This window comes from Pongo abelii, chromosome 10 (assembly GCF_028885655.2).
Source record: "Pongo abelii isolate AG06213 chromosome 10, NHGRI_mPonAbe1-v2.0_pri, whole genome shotgun sequence".
Taxonomy (NCBI): Eukaryota; Metazoa; Chordata; class Mammalia; order Primates; family Hominidae; genus Pongo; species Pongo abelii.
The window spans coordinates 4,715,596-4,739,708 of record NC_071995.2 but is presented as its reverse complement, the minus strand read 5'-3'; the positions used below and the strand labels follow the sequence as shown (position 1 = coordinate 4,739,708).

Here is a 24,113-nt window from a genome sequence, read left to right as displayed (position 1 = left end):
TTTTGCCTTTTTAAATTTAATTTTATTTTACCCCATAGGTGGGACAGGATGACTTAGTGGCTGGAGTTGGATATCTCTCTCCCCCAAGGTCTGAGAAAACTCCCGGGTCAGGTTAGGCTCAGGCTTGTTAAGAAGAATAGAGTGGTCTAGCTTACTTCAAAATGTCTACTTTTCTCCCACTCCGGCCAGAGCATAAGGGGATGTTTGAGTTTCACTGTGAGAACATTGTTCAGCTCCTGGAGGTAAAACTCATAAAAGTGTAAGTGGCCCCCTAATACCTGACAACCCTGGAGATTTTAACTCTCAGACTTGTCCACACTGAGTCTCTAGCAATTCATCCACTGCAGTTTAGGTTTTCCTATCCCAGCACAGGCCCCTCATAGTTTTCTGCTTGTGGGTTTCTATTCTGATGAGTTGTGATCCTCTGTACCTGCCTGTCTGTCTCTTCCATTTTGGTGGCAGTGGTTTGCCCTATGGCCTCAAATTTCTGAGAGATCCAAGAAGAGCTGTTGATTTTCAGTTTTCAGTTTGTTCACCTTTTTTTTTTTTTTTTTTTTTTGAGATGGAGTCTTGCTCATATCGCCCATGCTGGAGTGCAGTGGCACGATCTTGGCTCACTGCAACCTCTGCCTCCCAGGTTCAAGTGCTTCTCCTGCCTCAGCCTCCCAAGTAGCTGGGATTACAGGCGCCTACCACCACACCAGGCTAATTTTTGTATTTTTAGTAGAGATGGGGTTTTGCCATGTTGCCCAGGCTGGTCTCGAACTCCTGACCTCGTGATCCACCCACCTCGGCCTCCCAAAGTGCTGGGATTACAGGCGTGAGCCACTGCGCCCAGCCTGTTCGGCTTTTTACTGATTGTTAGGATAGGGTGATGACCCTTAAGCTTCTTACATGTTGAACCAGAAATTACACATCCAATCTATTTTGGAAAATAAAATTTTGTTGGAATACATAAATGAATGAGTAGTTGTGACAGAGTCCTTCTGACCCACAAAGCCGAAAATATTTACTATCTGGTCCGCCACAGAAAACGTTTGCTCACCCCTGGGCTACATTAGATAAAAAGGCAAGGCTCAACTATATTCTGCTTACAATAGACTTTTTAAAATTTTATCTTTTCTTTCCAACTTTCATTTTAGGTTCAAGGGTGCATGTGCAGGTTTGTAATATCAGTAGATTGCATGTCACAGGGGTTTGGTGTGCAGATTATTTTGTCACCCAGATAATACGCATGGTACCCAATAGGTAGTTCTTTGATCCTCACCAAGAGACTCATCTTAAATATAAGACACAAGTGTGTCAAAAGTAAAAGATTTGAAAAAGAAATACCAAAAAAAAAACCCACTAAGGATAAGAAAATTGGTGTGGTTATATTAATATCAGATAAGAAAGACTTCAAACAAGGAGTATTATCAAAGATAAAGAAGTAATTTTTATAATAATAAAAGGACCAATTAGTCAACAGGACATAAAAATCTTAAATGTATACATACCTTGATAACCTTCAGGCCACCTTTGACAATTTACTTAAAAGAGTCTCTTTTTTTGTTTTTTTTTTCAGATGGAATCTTCCCCTGTCACCCAGGCTGGAGTGCAATGGCACAATCAGCTCACTGCAACCTCCGCCTCCTGGGTTCAAGTGATTCTTCTGCCTCAGCCTCCCAAGTAGCTGGGACTACAGGTGCACACCACCACGCCCAGCTAATTTTTGTATTCTTAGTAGAGACGGGGTTTCACCATGTTGGCCAGGCTGGTCTCGAACTCCTGACCTCATGATCTGCCCTCCTCAGCCTCCCAAAGTGCTGGGATTACAGGCGTGAGCCACCATGCTCGGCCAACAGTCTTTCAAAGTAACCCACCTTGAGAAGGTCTTATGGTGACAATCTGTCCTTGAATAAAGAAATCTTACCATGAGTTCCTCAAATTATTGATGCAATGATTGATACATAACCTACTGGCATTGAAAAGAATGCTGATTTATTGCTGAATCATGAAGTTTTAAGGATGGTCTTGCATGTAGACATTTTAACCTGTATGTTGTAATGTGTATTCAATGATTGTAACCTTTGTATTGAACCCTCCAATGAAAAAGGACAAGTTTGGTATAAGGAGTCCCCCTCCCTGCTCCTAAACTTTTCTATAAAAGCCTTCCAATTTGTAACAGACTCCAGAACATGAGCAACTTTGTTGGTGTGTTTTCCCAAGTCAGTCCTTACATTTGGCTTCCAATAAACCTTTATCAAATTATTTCTGCTGGCTAGGTACAGTGGCCCATGCCTGTAATCCCAGCACTTCGGGAGGCTGGGGCAAGAAGATTGCTTGAGCCCATGGGTTTGAGATCAGCCTGGACGACACAGTGAGACCCCATCTCTATTAAAAATAAAAAATAAAATAAATAAAATAATTTCTGTCTCAACAGCCCTCATTTCAGTCAACAACCACGTAACAGATCATCAAAATACATGAAGCAAAAACTGACAGAACTAAAGTTAAATATACATATCTACAATTGTGGCGAGAATAACAAACGAAAAAATATAACAAAAAGTTAGTAAGTGTATTTATTAGTTTCCTATTGCTGACTAACAAATCATCACACAGTTGGTGGCTTAAAACAACACAGTTTTGAATGTCAGAAGTCTGGGCAGTCTCAGCTGGGTTCTCTGCTGAATGTTTCTGGAGGCCAAAATCAAGGTGTCAGCTGGCCTGGGGTTTTATCTGTAGTCCCAGGGAAGAATTTGCTTACGACGTCATTCAGGTTGTTGGCAGAATGCAGTTCCTTGCAGTTATAGAACTGAGGTCCCCAGTTCCTTGCTGGTTGTCAGCCAGGGCTGCTCTCAGCTCTTAGAAGCTACCTGCATTCCTTAACACCTCATCAAAGTCTGCAACTGTACATTATACCCTCCTCACGCTCAGGGTCCCTCTGACTTCTTCAGCTACTAGTCAGAGAAAACTATTTGCTTTTAAAGGGCTCATACGAATGTAGCAAGTCTACTCAGACAATCTACTTATCTTAAGGTCAACTTAGTAATCTTAATTGTATCTGCAAAATCCTATTTTGCCATATAACATAATATAATCCTATTTTGCCATATAACACAATATAATCATGAGAGTAACATCAGGGAGTGGGGATCATAAGGCCCATCTTAGAATTCTGTCTATCACAGTGATGATATAGAAGATCTGAACAACATAATCAACATGGCTTAACTGGTGTTTCCAGAACAGTCATTCATAAAGTTAAGCATAGACCTACACTATGATCCAGCTATTCCTCTCCTAAATAATAAAGACTTTTATATGAATATTAATAAGATTGCATAATTAACAAAATAGAAGATTCTAATGATACAATTAAAGCATATGTCTTTTCAGAATGAGAAAAATAAAGGCAATGAAAAACTCCAGAAAAAAAAAATTCCTTTTCTGAAATCACTGAAGAAATGTGAGACAGCCAGAGAGGCTGCTAAATAAATGAAACAATTTCCTGGTGTTTGCCTTCTCTTTCTCCTTCCTTGGAACCCTGAGCTCTTAGCTATAGACTTTGGACCAGGGATAGCCCAGATAGGACTCCAGTTTCATCCAATGCTGGGATGGTGTACATCATCAGCGCAGGAAGAGGAATTGTGAGAGCAGCATCCACAGATAACAGGGGGCTCCGTGCATGTGTGGTGGTGGTGGTGGCGGCGGCGGCGGTGGTGGTGGAGTGAGTGAAGATTGCTATTTCTGTGAAGGGCTGGAGGCAGCCTGGGCTGTGGATGCTTCTGCGGCAGCTGTTGCTATTGCTGTGACTTCTGTTAGACATTCCTAATGTTGCCACAATGAGCTCATTTGGGAGGCAGGGAGAGAAATGTGTTCAAAAACTTATTTTGAGGTTTTGTCATACTTCTATCTCTCTGGGAATAGACTCCCATCCATCCCTCTGAGGCTTTAACATATATATTTTCTCACACCTTCTCAGGACGATAGCCAAAGTAAGAAACAGCCCATCATGCATATTTGTTAGGCGTGTGTATATATGTACATAGTTGGTATCTTGGCTTGATTGTGAATGTAGCTGATTTATTCAGACAAGTGATGGCATGACCCTCCAAACTGGTGGAGTGGCTCTACTAAAGGTTCTGTGCTTCAGGGCTGAGGCGGATCCTGGGAAAGAGCCTGACCCTCCTTCCCAGTGTTCCTTCTCCCACCCCAACACAGCTGCAGATGAAGCCTTTCTGGACATCCTTCCCTTTCCTGGGCAGTTTGCCATTAGGAAACTCTGCTGCCAGTAACTAAGACTAGTTCTACCTTTCCAAGGAGCTTGGCTTTTTATCCCTAGTGCTCTAAGCCAGTGGTTTTACCCATCATGCTCTGAGAAGCTCTAAGGACTCCATACAGATGCAGTGGAGATGATGTAAGGGTCAGAAGGAGAACAAGGAGTCAGCAGAGCACTAAGGCTTCTATGCTCTGCACCGCTTCCTGCATCTACCAGAGTATCCTGCTCTTATCTGTTTCATACATGAGCTACCAGAAAAGGAAGATTTCAGCTGAAGAAAGTGTTAGACTGCTAAAACAAAAATAAAATAAAAAGGAAGGAAGGAAGGAAAGAAAGAAGAAAAAAGAAAGAAAGAAAGAGAGAGAAAGAAAGAGAGAGAGAGAAAGAAAGAAAGAAAGAAAGAAAGAAAGAAAGAAAGAAAGAAAGAAAGAAAAAGGAAAGAAAGAAAGATTAAATCAATACTTTCTAACATTTGAAATGTTTATTAACTAATATACTACATGGGAAAAAATCCCTTATTGTCATTTAAATTTGCATTCTTTGGTCACTAATTAGGTTTGCCTTTTTCAAAGCCTTATTAGTCAAATACCTTTTTGCTTTTTGAATATTTCCATGTTCCACAGGCACCCTCAAAGTTTTGATTTTATCTTCTTCCCTTTGTATATCTGCTTCTTTTCCAGTGTTCCACGCCTTGGTCAATGGTACCACCAGCTAGCAAGGTTCCCAAGCCAAGAACTTTGGAAGCATCCATGATTCTTCATCTTCCACATCCACTTTATCACCAGAAGCACACATTCAACTTTCTAAATATCCCTCAAACGGATCCACGTCTTTCTATCCACTTTTCTGAGCTATCATCATGTCTTGCTTGAATGACTTCCCCAGACCCAGCCGGTCTCCCGCCTCCAGCTCTGCCCCCTTCTGACTCCCTTTACATGGTATAATCAGAGAGATCTTTCCAAAACACAAATCTGCTATCACTGTTTTGCTTCAAGCCCTTTAGTGGCTCCTACTTCCAGCTGGATGAGGTCCAAGCCTCTTAACATGCTGTACGTGTACATGCCTGACCCCTGCTACTTGACCAGACAAGTTTCTTCATAGTGCTGTGTTTTTGTTCCCCCTGCCTAGAATGTCCTTCCCCTTTTCTCTCGTTTCACGGTGTGCCAAACTCCTATCCTGTGAGATCCAGCTTACACGTCAGCTTCCCTGTGATGCTTTTTCTAACTCCCTATTCAGCCAGTGAAGTGCTCCCTGCATTCCCATGTGGCTTGTATCTCTGTAAAAGCTCCACAGAGCTGTTTTAATTTATCTGTTAATGTACACGTCTTCCCCACTAGACTTTTGCTCCGTAAAGATAAAGTATCTCCTTCATCTCTGCTTTGCATAACCTAACATAGAGTTCAACACATAGCAGTGTCTTAATAAATGCTGAATAAAAGAATTAATAAATAAATGAAACAATACAGTGAACTGTTGATTCTCCAAAATGTTTTCTTGGAGAAAATGTGTTCTTCCTTTCTGAGCTCAATTCTATGACTTCTCATTTCATCCAAGATCTTGATCCATCAAGTACCAAGGTAGATTTTAGGTGTACAACACTGGACATTAAAAATACTATAAAGCTACAATAATTAAAATAGAATTCAACTTGACACAAAATAATCAGTGAAACAGTAGAGCTCCAAACCAGACCCAAATAGTGACAAAATTAGGTACATAATAATAGCCAACACATATGCGGCATTTAATCATGTTTCAGGCATGCTTCAAAGTGCTCTAGATACATTATTTCATTCAGTTCTCACAACCATCGTGTGAGTAGACACTATTAAAACCATTTTACAGATGAGCAGACTGAGGCACAGAGGGGTTAAAAAAACTTGCCCAAGATCACCAAGCCAGCAGTTGTTGAAGTTAGGATTTAAAATCAGGCAGGCTGGTTCCAGAATTCATGCATTTAACCTTTCTCCTATGACATAGATGGTATCACACATTATTGACTACAGAAAAGGTTACTTGGTAAGCAACAGAAAAAGGACAGAAAGTCACAGATTCACTATCTACTCTGTCCTGAAATAAAATTCAGATGTTTTAGAGTTAAACATTAAAAAAATAAGAAAATATGAGTAAGTATTAACTTGATATTGGAAAAGAGAAGAATACTGGAAGAATCCACAAATGAAAATCTTTAATAGATACATCTTTAATACATTTCAATAGATAAAAATGTAAACTTCTATATATTAAAAATCAAGTAATCACCTAGAAACAAAGTGTAACAAAAGTGTGATATTGTAAAATATATATTAATATTTGGTCTTTGGATTTATTTCCTTGCCTATAACTTCTAAAATCCTCAGAATCTTCAAAGCGATGTTTTTGTTTGTTTGTTTGTTTGTTTTTGAGACAAGGTCTGGCTCTGTCACCCAGGTTGGAGTGCAGTGGCATGATCTCGGCTCACTGCAACCTCCTCCCTCTTAGCCTCCCAAGTAGCTGGGACTACAGGCGCACACCAGCATGCCCGGGCAATTTTTAGTAGAGAAGGAGTTTTGCTATGTTGCCCAAGATGGTCTTGAACTCCTGAGCTCAAGCAATCTGCCTACCTCGGCCTCCTAAAGTGCTGGGATTGCAGGCATGAGCCACTGCACCTGGCCCAAAGTGATGTCTTTCTGTGTGCTCATGAGTTGACTGAGGGTTGGCAGCCCCTGGGTGGCTTCAGGCTGGGGGCTGGTCACTGAAAACACCAAGTAGGATTAGAGGGTTAGAGTTTTAGCCCCATCCCCTGATCGCCGAAGAAGGAAAAGGGGTTTAAGGTTAAATTGATAACTAACGGTCAGTGACTTAATCAACCATGCCTATGTAATGAAGTCTCTATAAAAATGCAAAAACACATGGTTCAGAGAGTTTTCTGGTGTAAACCAAAATGTATCTGACACAGGTCTCAATCCATTTAGAAGTTTATTTTGCCAAAGGTAAGGAGATGCCCAGAAAAAAGGAACACAAATCCACAGGAATAATCTGTGGTCCATGCCTTTTTCCAAAGATGATTTTGATGCCTTCAATATTTAAAGGAGAAAGGCAGGCTGAAGAGGAAAGAGGGAAGGTATGGTCACATTACTGAATCCACATGTTGTAAGAGAAACGGAACAGGTAGGGGAATAGTCAATTATGTATTTGTCTCACATTCAGTAAATCGGCACTTAAGGTGAACACAGAGTAGCTACCTGTGGAGATATTTAACATTTTATCTGTAGCTATCTGCTTAGGAACAAAAGGAAAGACAGTTTTTGCACGATCAGGTTTTAGCTTATTTTTTTCCTTTTTGCATAGTGAATTGGGGTCCTGAGATTTTCTTTTCTTTTTTTTGTTTTCTTTTGAGATGGAGTCTCGCTCTGTTGCCCAGGCTGGAGTGCAGTGGCGCGATCTTGGCTCACTGCAAGCTCCGCCTCCCAAATTCACGCCGTTCTCCTGCCTCAGCCTCCCGAGTAGCTAGGACTACAGGTGCCTGCCACCACGCCCGGCTAATTTTTTTGTATTTTTGGTAGAGACGGAGTTTCACCGTGTTAGCCAGGATGATCTCGATCTCATGACCTCGTGATCCACCCGCCTCGGCCTCCCAAAGTGCCGGGATTACAGGCGTGAGTCACTGCGCCCAGCCTGAGATTTTATTTTCTTTTCATATTGGATTGCTGAACATGTGGAGGTTCCTGGAGGGCAGCACATCCAGAGAGAGCATGGACACTGCGCATCTCTTCCCCCATACCTTACCCTATGCATCTCCATCTGTGTCCTTTGTAGTTTCTTTTATAATAAACTGGTAAAAGTGTTTCCCTGAGTTCTTTGAGCTGCTCTAGTAAATTAAACGAACTCAGGGAGAAGGTCGTGGGATACCCGATTTGTAGCCAATCGGTCAGAAGCACCGATAGAAAAACTTAGGGCTTGGGATAGACATTGGAAGTGGGGGGCAGTCTTATGGGACTGAGTCCTCAATCTGTGGGATCTTACGCTATCTCAGGTGGATACTGTCAGAATTAAATTGAAGGACACCCAGCTGGTGTCCACTGCAGAATGTCCCCAACCCCGACACACACACACACACACACACACACACACACACACACACACACACAAATTTAATCACAGAGGTCTTATGTGTTGATTGTTGTGGTGTGAAAGCAGTCTAAATTTTTCCATGTTCAATATGTCATAGGATTAATAGTTTTGCTATGTAAAATGTCACATGCCAGTTAAAGATGATCATCTCAACAAGAAAATATGCAAATAATCTTTATAAGAAGTATAATGACCAATAAACATAAGAAAGTTAATCATTCATGATCAAAGTAAGGCATATTGAATAAAAAATAAAATGTCCTTTACACCCTATTAAATAGAAAAAAATTTAAAGGAATATATTTAGCAGTAGCAATGATGGGCTGCAATTGACAGCTATATACATTATCCAATATTTCTTGAGGCCAGTTTCTCAGTGGTTAACTAGAACCTTAAAGATGTTAACTCCCTTTAGCCCAGTAATTCCATTTCTTGAGGAAATAATCACAAATCTGGGCAAAGTGTACAGCATGTCCTTTGCAGAATTACTTATGGTGTTGATGAGAAAACACTGTTTGTCACACCATGCTGGATCATCATCTCCAAACTGGGCAAATGTAATTTGAAGGTTTATATCATGCTAATTTACCTGCTTTGCTGGAACAAATTTTTATCCAGGAGTGGGAATAATTTATACCACTTGTGTTCAGGTCCTGGGGAACTTGATGCAGTACCGATGGTCCTGAACTTACTCTATGGTTTGACTCACAATTGTTCACACTTTACAGTGGTGCAAAAGCAATATGCATTCAGTAGAAGCTGTAGTTTGAGTACCCATACAACCATTCTGGTGTTCACTTTCAGTACAGTAGTCAATGAATTACACGAGATGTTTAACACTTTATCATAAAACAGGCTTCGTGCTGATAATTTTGCCCAACAGTAGGCTAATGTAAGTGTTCTGAGCACGTTTAAGGTAGACTAGGCCAAGCAATTATGTTCCGTAGGCTAAGTATATTAAGTGCATTCTCAAATTACAATATTTTCCATTTCTGATGGATTTACTGGGACATAACCCCATTGTAAGTCAGGGGAGCATTTGTATTAATTTTGCCATTTTCTTCAAAAGCAAAGGAACCAAGTGGCCTCATGCAGAAAGGATTTGAGGTGGCCATGCCAAGACCCTGGAGCCCTGAGAGTTTCTAGATTATTCTCCAACATCCTCAGCGTATCTCTACTTGTATCCCGTTTCAAGGGCTCTTCTTTCCCCTTGGACTCAGCATTGATGGTCTCCACATCTGTACCTTCAGAACTAACTTTCGCCACTATGCCAGCTGTGAACTTTGAAACCCCTCCTGTCTGATCCCCCAGAATCACATGTCCACATGTCTAAAATGAACATCATTATCCCTATTGAACTAAATTCCCTTTCTGATCCTCATTCCAACTCTGGCCCTGCTCAGGAGTTTTTACTTTATTATGAGAGAATCATTTAGCATTTTTAAATAAGGAAATAAGAATTCGAGCTCTTATGTTAAGGAGAAAATTCAGACAATGACGAGACGCAGAATGAGTACAAATCAAGATAAAGAGACCAATTAGGAGGTCTTCTTTGGAGTAGTGTCAATTTCTTAATTAGCTTGGAATCCCCAACACCTAACACAACATCTAAAATGTCATGAGAGTTCACCAAAGTGAATCAAATAGAAAATTCTGCAATAATCAAAGAAGGCAATTGAACCGGCATCGCAGAAAGATTTGTTTTGTCAGTGATTAGCATGTAATATAGTCTTCCTTTTTGTTTTATTTCAGAGCATACAATTATGAGCACTACAAGACATACTGGTTTAGAGCTCTGGACTTTGATGTTTTGCCACATAGCAGCTATGCACCTGTAGGTAAATCTACCAACTTCTCCTTACCTGTAAGGATATATTTGGCAGGAGGTCAACAATTTTTTAGATAAAGGAAGGAATGCTTCATGTCATGAAACATATTAAGGAAGCTCAAGAGTGTGGAAGCTCTGTTTTTTGTCCACCCTCTGATTCCACCTGCTTTCCTAATAATTTATTCGTGGTGTTTTTTGTTTTTTTGTTTTTTTTTTGAGACAGTGTTTTGATCCTGTTGCCCAGGCTGGAGTGCAATGGCGCAATCTCGGCTCAACCCAACCTCCACCTCCCAGGTTCAAGTGATTCTCCTGCCTCAGCCTTCCCAAGTAGCTGGGATTATAGGCATGCGCCACCAAGCCCGGCTAATTTTGTATTTTTAGTAGAGATGGGGTTTCTCCGTGTGGGTCAGGCTGGTCTCAAACTCCTGACCTCAGGTGATCCGCCCACCTTGGCCTCCCAAAGTGCTGGGATTACAGGCATGAGTCACCATGCCCGGCCTCATGGTTTTGTTTTTATATTGGTTTACAACCATTAGATTCAGACTCTCCTAGAGAAAGAATCTAAGTATTAGGCTTCAAAACCTAGTAATCACTGACAAAAGTCATTTGGATGAGAAAGAAAAGAAACTTTTATCTGAGGAATGTGAGCCTCCTCTAAATTACCTGGCTCAGAGAGCCCTTGAAATGAGACAGCAGTCATGTCCCACTCACCCACCTTGAGCTAAGTAATCACCTCTTGAAGCTGCCTGCTGTATGGACTCTAGACTGACTAACACAAGTAGCTCATACCCTGTAATTCAACAATGCATAGTCAATCACTAATCAATGTTATTTCTATAAACCAATGAGAATTCCTGACAAACAACTTTGTATCAGCTCACTCCTTGTTCCCCTTTTTGCCTTTAAAAACCTGCTTCGAAAAAAAAAGCCAAACGGAGCTCACACCCAAGGTTACTTGGAGAACGTGGCGGGTTATGGAAGCTTCTTTGTAAATCCACCCATCCCACTCCGTTAAAGGATCTCCCAACTCACATTTCTTGTGACCTCACATGGCTCGGATGTGGACTGGCTCCAGGCAAAATTGTAAAGCAAGCCCTTTAGATGCCTCCTCCACCTCTCACTGCTCCCAGCAAAACTGTACTGGACAGTAAATCTGGGTCTGGTCCTGCTGTTGCCATTTACTCTCTGACACTTGGCATATGTGTGGCTGTCCTGTAAAATGGCATGACAATATCTACCTCACAAGGCTGTGGTGAGAATGAGAAAATACATGAGGAGTACTTGGTCCACTTCAGGTCAGCATACAGCACTTCTTAGATCCAGATGCCCTGTTTCCCTGACCCAACAAGGTGGCCAATGGAACAGATCCCACCACAGGTGAGTTTTCTTAGGCACTTTTTTTTTTTTCAATTGGTTGCCAATATTGAAACATAAAGAAGTTTCACATATTGACAAAAATGAGATTTTTCAGCTTCCCTTGAAAAACTGGAGATCTGGCAACACTGGCCAGTGCCCTCCCCTGGTAACAACCACCTGGAGTGGGCAGCTCCGGCTGCCTAGTTTACCACCGTCCCTTTGATTAAAGGATAATTTTGAAATGAAGGTAAAAATTGCAGCTGTCAAACAGATGCTAAAGAAGAGCACATGCCAAAAATTTTATTTCATTTTTCAGTGAGGAATGTCCAAGGAGAATCCAAAGATCAAAATTACTGAAATAAATGTGCTAATAGAAGCAAAACTGGGGAAGGAGGTCGGGTGAATCTACGCTAAGACACAATGTACACGTCTATAGACAAGAATTATTTTGCTCTGCTATCAGTTACCTACAGCTTACAGAGTTGCAAGATAGCTCCCACAGAATCAAAATCAAATAGCCAGGAAAGACGGGTCTTCATCCAGAGTCTAGATTCCAAACAATGCATAGTTTTCCTCTGACGCACAATGGGATCTCCCCCTACACTTCCATTTCCATGTCCTATTTATGGACTGTCTAGCCCCAGAAAAGATGTGTTTTTCCCCAATCAGATGCTATAAAGCTGTCACTTCTCTTGTTTTTTATTCAGTTTATTCAGTTATAAAATGTCGAGGTGAGACGAGATAATCTCAATTCCCTTACGATTCCTTAATTCAAATTTCTTACTACTGCTTCCACCCAATTCCCCCCTACATCCATAAATCATTCATCATTATTTGGCCATTCAGGTCCTTATCAGTGAGGTATAGCTAGTTTTAATTTGCGCTAAGGTGTTAATGGGCAATGTTTTATTAATATGATACTTTATCCTCAACATCTACTTCTACAACTTCAGTTACCATCTCAAACCATCACTTTCCTGAAAGTAGAACCAGATTTAGCTTTAAACACCTGCTGTCAAGAAGGCCCAGACATCTGTCAGCAAAGACCCTTGCCTGCTAAGACTGCCCTTCTCACCCCTGGCCCAGTCTTGGAGAGAGGATAACCACTGCTGGTAAACTAGGGGTGGAGATAAATGAAAATACAGAAAAGTAGCCAGCCACATGGTCTTCTTGGACCCCAGCTGTGGGGCAGAGAGGAAATTTAAGGCTTTAATCATTACACAACACTGGGCATCCTAATTATCAAATTGAGCCTATTATAACTTGAGATTTCATTATAGAATTAAAATTATTACCTGAACAAGACCAGAACAATTTGGGGTCCGATGGAGTCTTCATCTAAGTGTAAAGAAAGACTTCCCATCTCATTCATTCATTTATTCAACAGATGCCTGGCACTGTTTTAGGTGCTGCGGACATAGCAGTGATTATGACAGATAAAAAGTCCTGCTTCAAGTGCTTTATTTTTTTAAAGAGATGGGGTTTCACTATGTTGCCCAGGCTGGTCTCAAACTCCTGGGTTCAAGTGATCCTCACACCTCAGCCTCCCAAAGTGCTGGGATTACAGGCGCGAGCCACTGCACCCGGCCTAGAACAGAGATTTTAAAGGAAAGCCTAGTCACTAAAAATAAAATTCTGGCCGGGCGTGGTGGCTCATGCCAAGCAGATGTTAGTGACATGTTTGTACAGCCTACAGAACAGTGAGCCAAATAAACCCCTTTTCTTTATTAATTACCCAGCTTCAGGTATTCCTTTATGGCAATACAAAATGGACTCACACACATGCTATCATATACTATGCTATCATATACTATTACTTGTCAGCCCACACAATCCCACCTATGCTCTGGATTCTGGCCCTTCCATTCCCTCTAGGGCCAGGCACCACAAGTTATACCCTCCCTCTCTGCCAACATCATATCATCTGCTCGCATTAGGGTACTAAAAGATTTCCCCCATCAAGATGGCCTTCATGCTCCCCTCAGCCTGACTGCACTGCAGACAGGCTTCTTCCTAACTCGATTAGGCCATTCTTGTATTGCTATAAAGAAATATCTGAGTCTAGGTAATGTCTAAAGAAAAGAGGTTTAATTGGCTCATGGTTCTGCAGGCTGTACAGGAAGCGTCACATAGGCATCTGCTTCTGGGGAGGATTCAGGAAGCTTCCAGTCATGGCAGTAGGTGAAAGGGGAGCAAGCATCTCACATGGCAGGAGAAGGAGCAAGGGGTGGGGAGAGTTGCCTCACACTTTTAAATGACCAGATCTTGCAAGAACTCACTATCTTGAGGATTGTACCAAGAGAATGGTACTAAATCATTCATGAGAAATCTACCCCATGATCCAGTCGTCTCCCACTAGGCCGCAACTCTAACACTGGAGATTACATTTCAACGTGAGATTTGGGTGGGGACATCTAAACCACATCACTAATATTACGCCCCTGACTTCCCTTAGAGCATTAGAAAACTTAAAATTATAAATTATTTCTGTTCCCCTTTGAGACATACATCTTCCCTCAGCCTCTTGCCAGTTTTACAACCCAGGAATGTCTTTCTCAAGGACCCAGGGGAACCATTCTCTGAAACGTAACCTCAGAAGGAGATAGCACCCCTTTCTCTCACTTTCTGTGGGATGTGCCTAACTTTGGTGGGCACCTTGCTCCAAGCTGCAGGACTACTTCCTGTCATAAGGATGAGATGTTTACTCTTCCTTTGGATAAAGCCAATCAGCAAACACAGATGACCCATGACCCCCTCTCATCCTGGCCCTTACAGGATCCAGATGGCTTCTTGTTCCCAGTACTTCTACACTCTCACTCAGCCCTCGAAAACCCCACCACCCTCTGCTTCCAGGGAGGTGAGTTCAGACTTTCTTCTAGTCTCTTCTCTATTGTAAATAGCCCCTATCCTTCTCTCACAAGAATCTTTTCAAGTTGAAGTCTCTCCTTACTTCATTCTCTCTTGGATTTTCCTTCACAGGAAGGGTTTCTTCAAATATACCCTCCATTCCACTACACCTCCCATTCACTCCATGACCTTCTAGAGTGTAACTCTGGGAATGTCTTCCTCCTGAGCACCCTTAAATCCTTTCTGGAACAAGGCATCAGTTTTGTAGCCAAATAGATCCAGGTTGGAAAACCAATTCAGCTACTTACTAATGGGGCAATTTACCTTCTATAAGTCCCTGTTTCCAGCATTTAGGAAATAGGAATCCCTCCCTCTCACGAACGGCAGCTATTTTATTAAGTCAGGAAACAAATGTATGGACTCAGATGGGCATGATATTCCCTACTTAAATGATAACGGCTCACATTTACTTAGTTCTTATTATGTGCAGGGCTCAGCATTTTACATGCATGATCTCACTTAATTCATCATCACAATCCCATCATGTAGTTATTACTATCACCCCCATTTTATAAACAAGAAAACTGAAGCTGACAAAGAGAGGTCAAGTGACTTGTCCAATCTCACAACTAAGAAGTAGTGGAACTCATATTCGAAGCCAAATCTGTATGGAACTCAACTGCTCTGCATCACCTCCAAGGTAAAGGTTAAACTCGCTTGTGCCCCTCCCAACTCATCAACTCTGCCTCCCACTCATAACCACCCACTCACTCATGCCCCACTGCAACTGCTCATGCTGTTCTCTTCCACAGCATGAATGACTGCTTCCCCCTCACCCCGGTCCAACACACACATTTCAGCAGGTTAACATCAAGATGCAGCTTTAAAAATCCACTTTCTATGGAGTTTTTGCTAATCTTTCCAGAGACCTTTCTTTGTCTTCTCAGAGATCTTTGCATATATTCCTATATATGCTTCCATCATATACCTTTATTATTATTATTATTATTATTATTATTATTTATTTTAGATGGAGTCTCACTCTGTCTCCCAGGCTGGAGTGCAGTGGTGTGATCTCAGCTCACTGCAACCTCTGCCTTCCGGGTTCCAGTGATTCTTCCACCTCAGTCTCCCTCCTGGGCTGGGACTACATACAGGTGGGCCCCACCATGCCTGGCTAATTTTTTGTATTTTTTAGTAGAGACGAGGTTTCACCATATTGGCCAGGCTGGTCTTGAACTCCTAACATCATGATCCACCCTCTTCGGCCTCCCAAAGTGCTGGGATTACAGGCAAGAGCCACCGCGCCCAGCCCATAGAACTTATTTTTATCATTAGGATGAAGAATGTGAGATGATCTGAAGGCCTAGCAAAGCTGCGGGAAATACACAGGAGAGCCAAGGAAGAACATCAACGGAATTTAAAGTAGAATCAGAAGGTAAACAGATTTGCTGAATCACAAAGGTTTCACGATAAATGTAGGTAAATGAGGAAGAAAACATGATAATGGGATGGGTTTCCAGTCTTGCAGGCTCAAATCAACTGTGAGAATCAGGTAATGTGCAACCTGAATCCCGAGAAGGGTGTGGCTTGAAGTCTCTATGGGGACAGCCCCTATAAATGGAGATTCAGCCCATCCCTCCTGATGAAAAGAATCACCCTGGATATGAGTGTCCTAGATCTTATGCCCAGCTCCCAGTTCCTGGTCATATGCAATCTCCATACACTGAGAGGGTGATAACCACTAGCTTAGGATGGTAAAATTGTTTCCTTAGTCAGTGCTATGGCTTCAATGTTTGTGTCACTCCAAAATCAATGTTGAATTTAGTCCCCAGTGCAATAGTGTTGGTGGGGGTGGAGGAGGGCCTTTAGGAGGTGATTCAGTCATGAGAGCTCTGTTTTCATACATGGGACTAGTGTTCTTATAAAAGAGGTTGAAGAAAGTGCCCTTGTTCCTTTTTGCCCTTCTACCCATGTCCACCATGTGAAGACACAGACAGAAGGAACGGTCTGTGGAGCAGAAAGAGCAGCTCTCACCAGACACCAAATCTGCTGGTGCCTTGATCTTGAACTTCCCAGCCTCCAAAACTGTGAGAAATATATTTCTACTATTTTCAAATTACCCAGTCTAAGGTATTTTGTTATAATAGGAGATATGAACTAATCCAGTTAGTAAAGGTCTTCAAGCTCTGAAAGACTTAAAATTAAGTATAGATAATGCAGAGATTCAAACCCTTATTAATATTTTGTGCTAAATTTGGAAATAATCTCTGCATATTGGTATTTAAAGAATGCAATATTTAAGAATTTAGCATTTTTAAGTTTTATTTCTGACACACAATAATCGTACATTTATGGGATACAATGTGATGTTTCAATACATGCATACGCTGTATAGTAATCAAGTCAGTATAATTAGCATACTCATCACCTCAAGTATTTATCACTTCTTTGTGGTAAACAATGATTGAAGAGCACTATGGACATGTAGAGGAATAGGCACACCAGGAATAGGCATACCATGGTGTCAGAACATGAAAATGAAGAATTGAAACACACATCACAAGACTTTCGAAAACCTACTTATAGTCATCTGAACTTAGAATCTGTTTTACAGATATAAAAGGTCTTTGGTATGGGTTTAATATATGTACCAATTATATGTATTATATACATATATGTACCAATTAATGCAAGTACCATGTGAATTTGGAGACGATTCGATTCTATTTTGTTCTGAACTTTACTAGAAGTCATTCACTATTTCAGAAGTTGACATAATAGCAATGCTGCTGATGGCATTTAAATGGAGACTACAACCTACCCCTGCATCAGACCATTCTGCATTTGTTATTGCATCCATGGTGATTGCCCACATGGATGCAAGCAACGGACTACCTCATCATGTCTTCAGTGTTGGTGTGCTCTATATACATCTTACTGTGTATTACTTTCCTTTCACTTCTTGTTTACATAAGGCATTAATTATATCTTGATTACATATATAGACAGGTTAGAGTAACTATGACTTCCATATCTGGATAATGAAAGGTGCATTACCAACTATTTGTTACAAAAGGGGGCACTGGGTGTGATAAGAAGGGAAAACTATCCTGGTTGAATTATAGCTTTAGAAGTATACGGCATCCTGAGATGATACAAGTTAGAGATGAGAAATAGCATTGCTAGAAAATGAAGATAATTACAGTTAAGACAGACGAAGTAAGACCTGGTGTTCAATAGATCAGTAGGGTAACTAGAGTTAATACTAATCTACTGTACATTTCAAAATAGCTAGAAGAGAGTAATTCAAATGTTACTAGCATAAATATTTAAGGTGATGGATATCCCAATTACACTGATTATATGAATATATCAAATTACCACATATACCCTGACAATATTTACATCTATTATGTATCAATACGTTTTTTTTTTTAAGAATCAAAAAAAGGAAAGAAAGTGCAGATATTCTAAGAGAGGACACTGTGCATTATAGAATTATAGTTCCTTTTCAAATTAAATCCACCCATCTCTGTGCCTACTGGCTGGCTTATGGCCAGCAGGGGTGTCATCCGAAATAACAGGCAGTATCTGAAGAAAAAACGTGAAGTTGGGTTTGTGTTCCTTTCCCTAGTACGCTGATTCTGACATATTAGTGTACAGGAGAATAAACTAGAATGTTTAATAAAACTAAAATTCCTGGGCCCTCCTTCCTGAGACTCTGGTTCAGTAGGTCTGGGGTGGGGGTCAGCAACCTGGATTAATAACAGGAATCACCGAACTCTGATACAGCTCTTCTGTATGACAGTGCTTATCATACTCTAATGTGCATACAAATCTCCTGGAGACCTTGCTAAAATGCAGATTCTGATTCAACAGGCCTGGGACAGGACAAAACCTAGGATTCTGCCTTTTTTTTTTTTTTTTCTGAGACAGGATCTTCAGTCCAAGCTGAAGTGCAGTGGCACTATCATAGCTCACTGTAACCTTGAACTCCCAGGCTCAAGCAATCCTCATACCTTAGCCTCCCGAATAACTGAGACTACAGGTGCGTGCCACCATGCCCTACTAACTTTTTGAAATTTTTCTGTAGAGACAAGGTCTTGCCATATTGCCTAGGCTGGTCTCAAACTCCTGGCCTCAAGCGACCGTCCCACCACAGCAACTCAAAAGCGTTGGGATTACAGGTGTGAGCCACTGTGCCCAGCCCGGGTTCTGCATTTCTAACAAGCCCCAAGATGATCCCAATGTTGGTGATCTATGGACCACACTTGGAGTAGCTCACTGTTGACCGTTTTGGGATAAAAAGATTCTGATGCAGGCAGAAAGGGCAGGTGGAGAACCTACCTTCAACACTGATATACCTCTCTCTCTATAAGGAGATGGGCATTCCCTAATCAAACAGCGTTTTTACTGACATCCCTGTCCCAAACATAGATAAGGAGGCTGAAGTCCAGTGAAACACAATGACCAACCCTGGGTCATCTACGATAGTGGTATGTTGGCTTCACCACAAATTGTGGGAGTTTTAAATCATACGGCACTGGGGGGATTTGCCAACACTAAACCAATTGTTCATCTGGATCTTGGCTGCAATTTTAAGAACTTCATTAGAAGGTCCTAATTCCTAAGTGCTGGCACTACTGGCATAGAAGCTGAAGCATCTCCTTTGCATGGGAAGAGAATCTATCTCCACCTATGTGTCTGAAATAATCCAGATGTGGTACTAAGGGCATCGGGCTGGCCTCAGATAGCTCAGATCCAAGAAGACTGTGGAATTACTGCAAGGGGTTTGAGAATCTATGGACAATGTTTTTCTATTATGTACTACTATTTTTAAAAGGTATATGGACATTATTAAAATAAATTTTAAAAACACCTTCAGTATAAACACATTCGGGTTAGGGGATACTGTATGCTCTCTCATTTAATGGAAATTAAAAAATAATCACATATCACTTGGGGTCTTTACAATACTTTGACATTAAAAAGGGTCCTTGTCTTCTAGAACGTATGCTAGAAGTGGTTTGTCATAGGAAAATTCAAACTCTCTGGCATTTCAGAGAATAAATAGTATATATATCATTATTAAATATGTATGTTTAACAAAAATTATGCTCAAGTTCTAAGTGACTACATTTCTCATTTTGTAAATCAAGGAAGAAAATACTGCAGAATTCAACCTCAAATGTTTTAATAGTGGAACTGTGTACAGGATCCTCTAAAGAGACCGCCTGGCTGGGTGCTCAAACCACATGGGCTGACCCAAAAGACGCCAAAACCAAGAGCTGCTCAGGAGGCACTAAATGTTGACAGTCTTGGCGGGCTTCACATCCTCAATTTCAGCAGACAGCCAGCGGTAAGTGCGATGACGCCGCAGCACCTCAATGGCCTTGAGTTCCAGTGGTGTTGCCTGAATACCAAGGTCTTCTAAGCCGGGCAGGTGAGGCAATTTCATGTCTGTGATGTGCATCTTTGGATAAACAAAGGACCGCAGACAATGCTGAAAACTGGCTGAGAAGAAAGTGCTATCCTAGCAAGCATTTAAACATTCAAGCTGGCATGAGTCCTATTATTGAGACTTAATTGCTTTCAAAGAATATGTGGCAATTTTCGATTCATGCAAATCACTATAAAAGTAGAACACACAAAGAGGGCTTAAGACAAAAAAAGGGCGAGATCACCAAGTATCAGATCGAGGTCCCCAGTGGTAGCCGCGAGCACAGGATGTTGGCACTACATGAGCCATTCTATATACAGATTTCAACAGAAATAAATCTAGGGCAGGGAAGCACAAGTCATCACACTTGCCAGGGGAGGCTGAAAAGGAGGGTTTAGGAATAAAATCAGGGCTTAAGCAGAGCTGGTCCATTCCTCAGTCCTCTCACGCCCCTGTTTTCTGAGCACGGGCGTTCCGACTCAGTTTTAACTTTGAATTTCAGAGATAACACAACATTTGTTCCTTGCCCATTAAAAAAAAAAAAAACTAACTTTTTTTGCTCCAGCTATACTGAACCTAGTTGACTAATGCTCACTGCAGAGCTAGAAAACCAAACCCATCTTGTTTATAGGGAAACATAATGAACTGTAAAGTTTGCAAAGATCCCAGATTATTATTCAAAACCGCATAAATAGAATCCATTTGCACCTAGAGCAGCAGCAATCCTTCATCCTACCCACCTGAAAGTCTGCAATTCTTTTACCAGAGGGCTGTAAGCCAGTCTGCAAACCAAATCCAAAACCCACTCAGGCCACTGTATCAACACTTTCTCAAGTATAAATGTAAGAGACACTTTAGTGTAAGATAAACTGAAGTGTCTGACAACCAGCTCTCCTGCCTGATCTTTCATAAACAATGTCTGAAGAAAGTATGTGAGTTGCCCACTTCCACATGTTCCCTAAGCGCTACTTTCTCATCTTCTCTACACTTTAGCTTTTAGGTAGCATTCAGGGGACAATTTGGCTGCTTCTTGTCAATATATGGTCCACAGGTCTTCCAAGGTAGATGTGGTATTGGTATAGTATTTTTATTTTATTTTGCATCCTCCCTAGAAGCAAATGCGAGGTCTGAGAACTGACTATTGGATGTGGCAGCAAGGAGATTGTGGATAACCTTGAAAAGAGCAATTTTAGGGGAGAAATGGGAATAAATGCCTGACTGGAGTAGGTTAAAGAAAGAATGAAGAAACTGTCAACAGTTTCTTCAGGATGTTAGGAGGAAGTTAGGAGGAGTTAGGATGTGAAGGGACACAACAGGAAAGTAGCTAGAAGAGTGATGGGAGGAAGAGAGGCTTTGGCAGGGGAGCTATTAGGCAATTTTGTGTGTTGACAGGAATGATCAAGCAGAGAAAGAAACACTGATAATGACAGACAGAAAGTATGGAGGAGCCGCCCCCTGGAGCAAGGCAGGTGGATGAGTTTCAGTGCTAGTAGAGGGGCTGACTGCAGACAGCAAGAACAGCAAACAGACAAGAGCCGGGAAACAAGCAAGCAAGCCAACCAAAATAAGTCTAACTTCTCATCATCTGCCCAGGCAGATGCTTTCCACACATATACTCACCCGCTCCACTTTATCCCTTGTTATCCAGGGCTCAAATGGGCTTATTTCAAAGACTCTTGCTACCCATCTGGAAAAAGAAATATATATAGCACATGTGATAAGCATCTCTCTGCCCAAGATGTAAGCTAGCCTATAAGAACTACAGGAAAACAGACTGCTGTAGAGCAGTCTGAACTGATTTGTTTTTTAAGAAAATAACAACCTCGACCTGTGAGGCTACCTCTGCTTTTTGGTCCATCTCCTCTCAAGCCAACCCAGTTGGCTGCTGTAACTGCTGGTACACTTTGTTCTCCTCCAAAGAAACGACAGATCTTAAACTTAAAATGAAATAAAACCAACAAACAACAAAGCAAACAGAAAAACTCCAATATTCAATCAAGTCTGTGAAATTCAATCTAATCTAAACCTCAGATATTCAAATATGCTGCCTTTACAGAAGCAGGGTAAGCTGAATGGTGTGTAAAATATACAGCATAACCCCTAAAAGCTGGGGCCCTTGAGGAAAAAAAAAAATCCAAAAGCAAGGAGAAGGCTAAAATCTATGGTTCAAATCAGGAGGACAATATAAAACCCAAAACTAGAACGGCCACCTATCTTCATTACTGCCATCTCTTCACTGCTAATGAAAATTGAAGGGCTCCTTACATGCCACTTGAGCTCTCATCATCGGTTACCTCAGGGCAGTGACTTTTTCTTTTCTTTCCTTGTTTTTGTTCGAGACAGGGTCTCACTATGTTGTCCAGGCTGGACTCACACTCCCGGGCTCAAGTGATCCTCCCACCTCAGCCTCCCAAGTAGCTGGGACTACAGGTGTACACCACTGTGCCCAGTAGCAGTGCGTTTTCAACTAGCATCTGAGGAACACTAGGAATTTGCTGGGGCCCCACAGAGTCCTGGGGGGCCAAGGGTTTGGGAGTACATGCGTTGAGTATCACCCATCACTGCAACCAGACCAGCTCTTTTATTGGATTCACCCAGCAGGACTTGATGTAAAACTTCAGTGAGCACAGGGTTCCACAGCTGTTTAAAGGCTTGAAAAACAACATTCTAATGCATAGTATAAATAAATGAAAAAAGAAACTGGCTAGAATTTCTCCAGCAACATATAAAGCCTCAGATTCCTCAATGGCAGAAAAAAATAATTTATTGGGCTAACATAGCTTAATAAAAACACTCATTACAAACCTCTAATTCTCTGTGCCCTCATTCTATGGTAACAGATCACTTCAGGTCTCTGTTCTAGTGTCCTCAGTGGGCTATGTCATGGGCACACATAAGCCAACTCTAACTCAATTTTATATACAACCATGAGAGTGCCTCACTGCAGTCTGGCTTATATCCCTTTCACGGCACTGAAGCCATGGTCACAAATGGTCATTTGTAGACATTTTTTGGTCCTTTATCTTATTTGACTTTTCTGTAAGACTTCATTCTACCAATATTAACAGAGTGCCTAATGTGTACCAGGCATTGTTCTAGGGGCTTGAGATACATGTGAATGAACAGCAATGTTCCCCTTCTTAAAACACCGATTCCCTCCTTAAAACACTCCATTCCCTTTGGCATCTAGAATTCCAAACTCTCACTTCCCACTTAAATGTCTGATCACTTTTTAGCCTTCTTGTAAGTTTCTCTTACTCTGTGGGCTCCTCTTCCACTCACTCCATATACTCTCCTTACTTACTTTATAGATAACTGAGTATTAAAGGAGACAAAGTGAATAGTCTGAAAGGTGTAACACTCAATAAATATTGTTATCACCCTGCATTCTAGTGGTCTATTTTTCTGGTACCCCTGTTAGACCATAAGATTTTTGAGTTTTTATCGTAACATCCTGACCATAAGATTTTTGAGTGTTTGTTGTAACATTCTGAGTACCTAGTACATTATCTAAGACACAGTAGGCATTCAATAAACGTTTGTTGAATGAATGGATGAAAACCCAAATGAAGATCAGTTTGTGGCACAATGGATGTGACAGTCTCTTTAACCAGACCACTAGGGTGTGACATGGTAAGTTCAAGATTTTATTTTATTTGGTTAAAATCAGGACAACAATACAAAACCCAGGACAAGAAAGGAGCTCCCATCAACAGTTACCTCAGGGCAGTGGGGTTTTCTTTCTTTTTTTTTTTTTCATTCCAGAGACTGGGTCTCACTATGTTGTCCAGGCTGGATTCAAACTCCTGGGCTCAAGTGATCCTCCTACCTCAGCCTCCCAAGTAGCTGGGACTATAGGTGTGCACCACTGTGTGCAGTAGCAGTCACCTAGGCTGGAGTGCAGTGGCACAATCTCAGCTCACTGGAAGCCTTGAACTCCCGAGCTCAAGCAATTCTCTTGCATCACCCCACCTCCACCCCAGTAGGTGGGACTACAGGCAGATGCCACCACATCCAGCTAATTTGGTATGTTTTGTAGAGATGGGGCTTCGCTATATTGCCCAGGCTGGTCTCGAACTCCTGGGCTCAAGCAATCTGCCCACCTTGGCCTCCCAAAGTGCTGGAATTATAGGCATGAGCCACCACTCCCAGCCAAGTCAAAGATATTTAACCCACAAAGAGAAGAAGTGAACTAAGAAGCAGGCAAAGAAGAGAAGGCAACCACAAATCCAAGTCTGAATTAGCCTGACTCCTTTCCCCAA

The 24,113-nt window shown here is 41.5% G+C and overlaps 1 protein-coding gene across 1 annotated transcript in view; it reads right to left on the bottom strand.

Moving 5' to 3' along the window:
- Window positions 1-16,715: 16,715 nt before the first annotated feature.
- NDUFA9 (NADH:ubiquinone oxidoreductase subunit A9) overlaps window positions 16,716-24,113 on the bottom strand; it is a gene marked incomplete at its 5' end in the record, with an annotated part of 40,894 nt that continues 33,496 nt past the window's right edge. Inside the window, 2 exon segments of the mRNA NM_001134130.1 lie at window positions 16,716-19,884; window positions 21,472-21,538. Coding sequence (NP_001127602.1) covers window positions 19,714-19,884; window positions 21,472-21,538 — 238 coding nt within the window. The 3' untranslated portion in view covers window positions 16,716-19,713.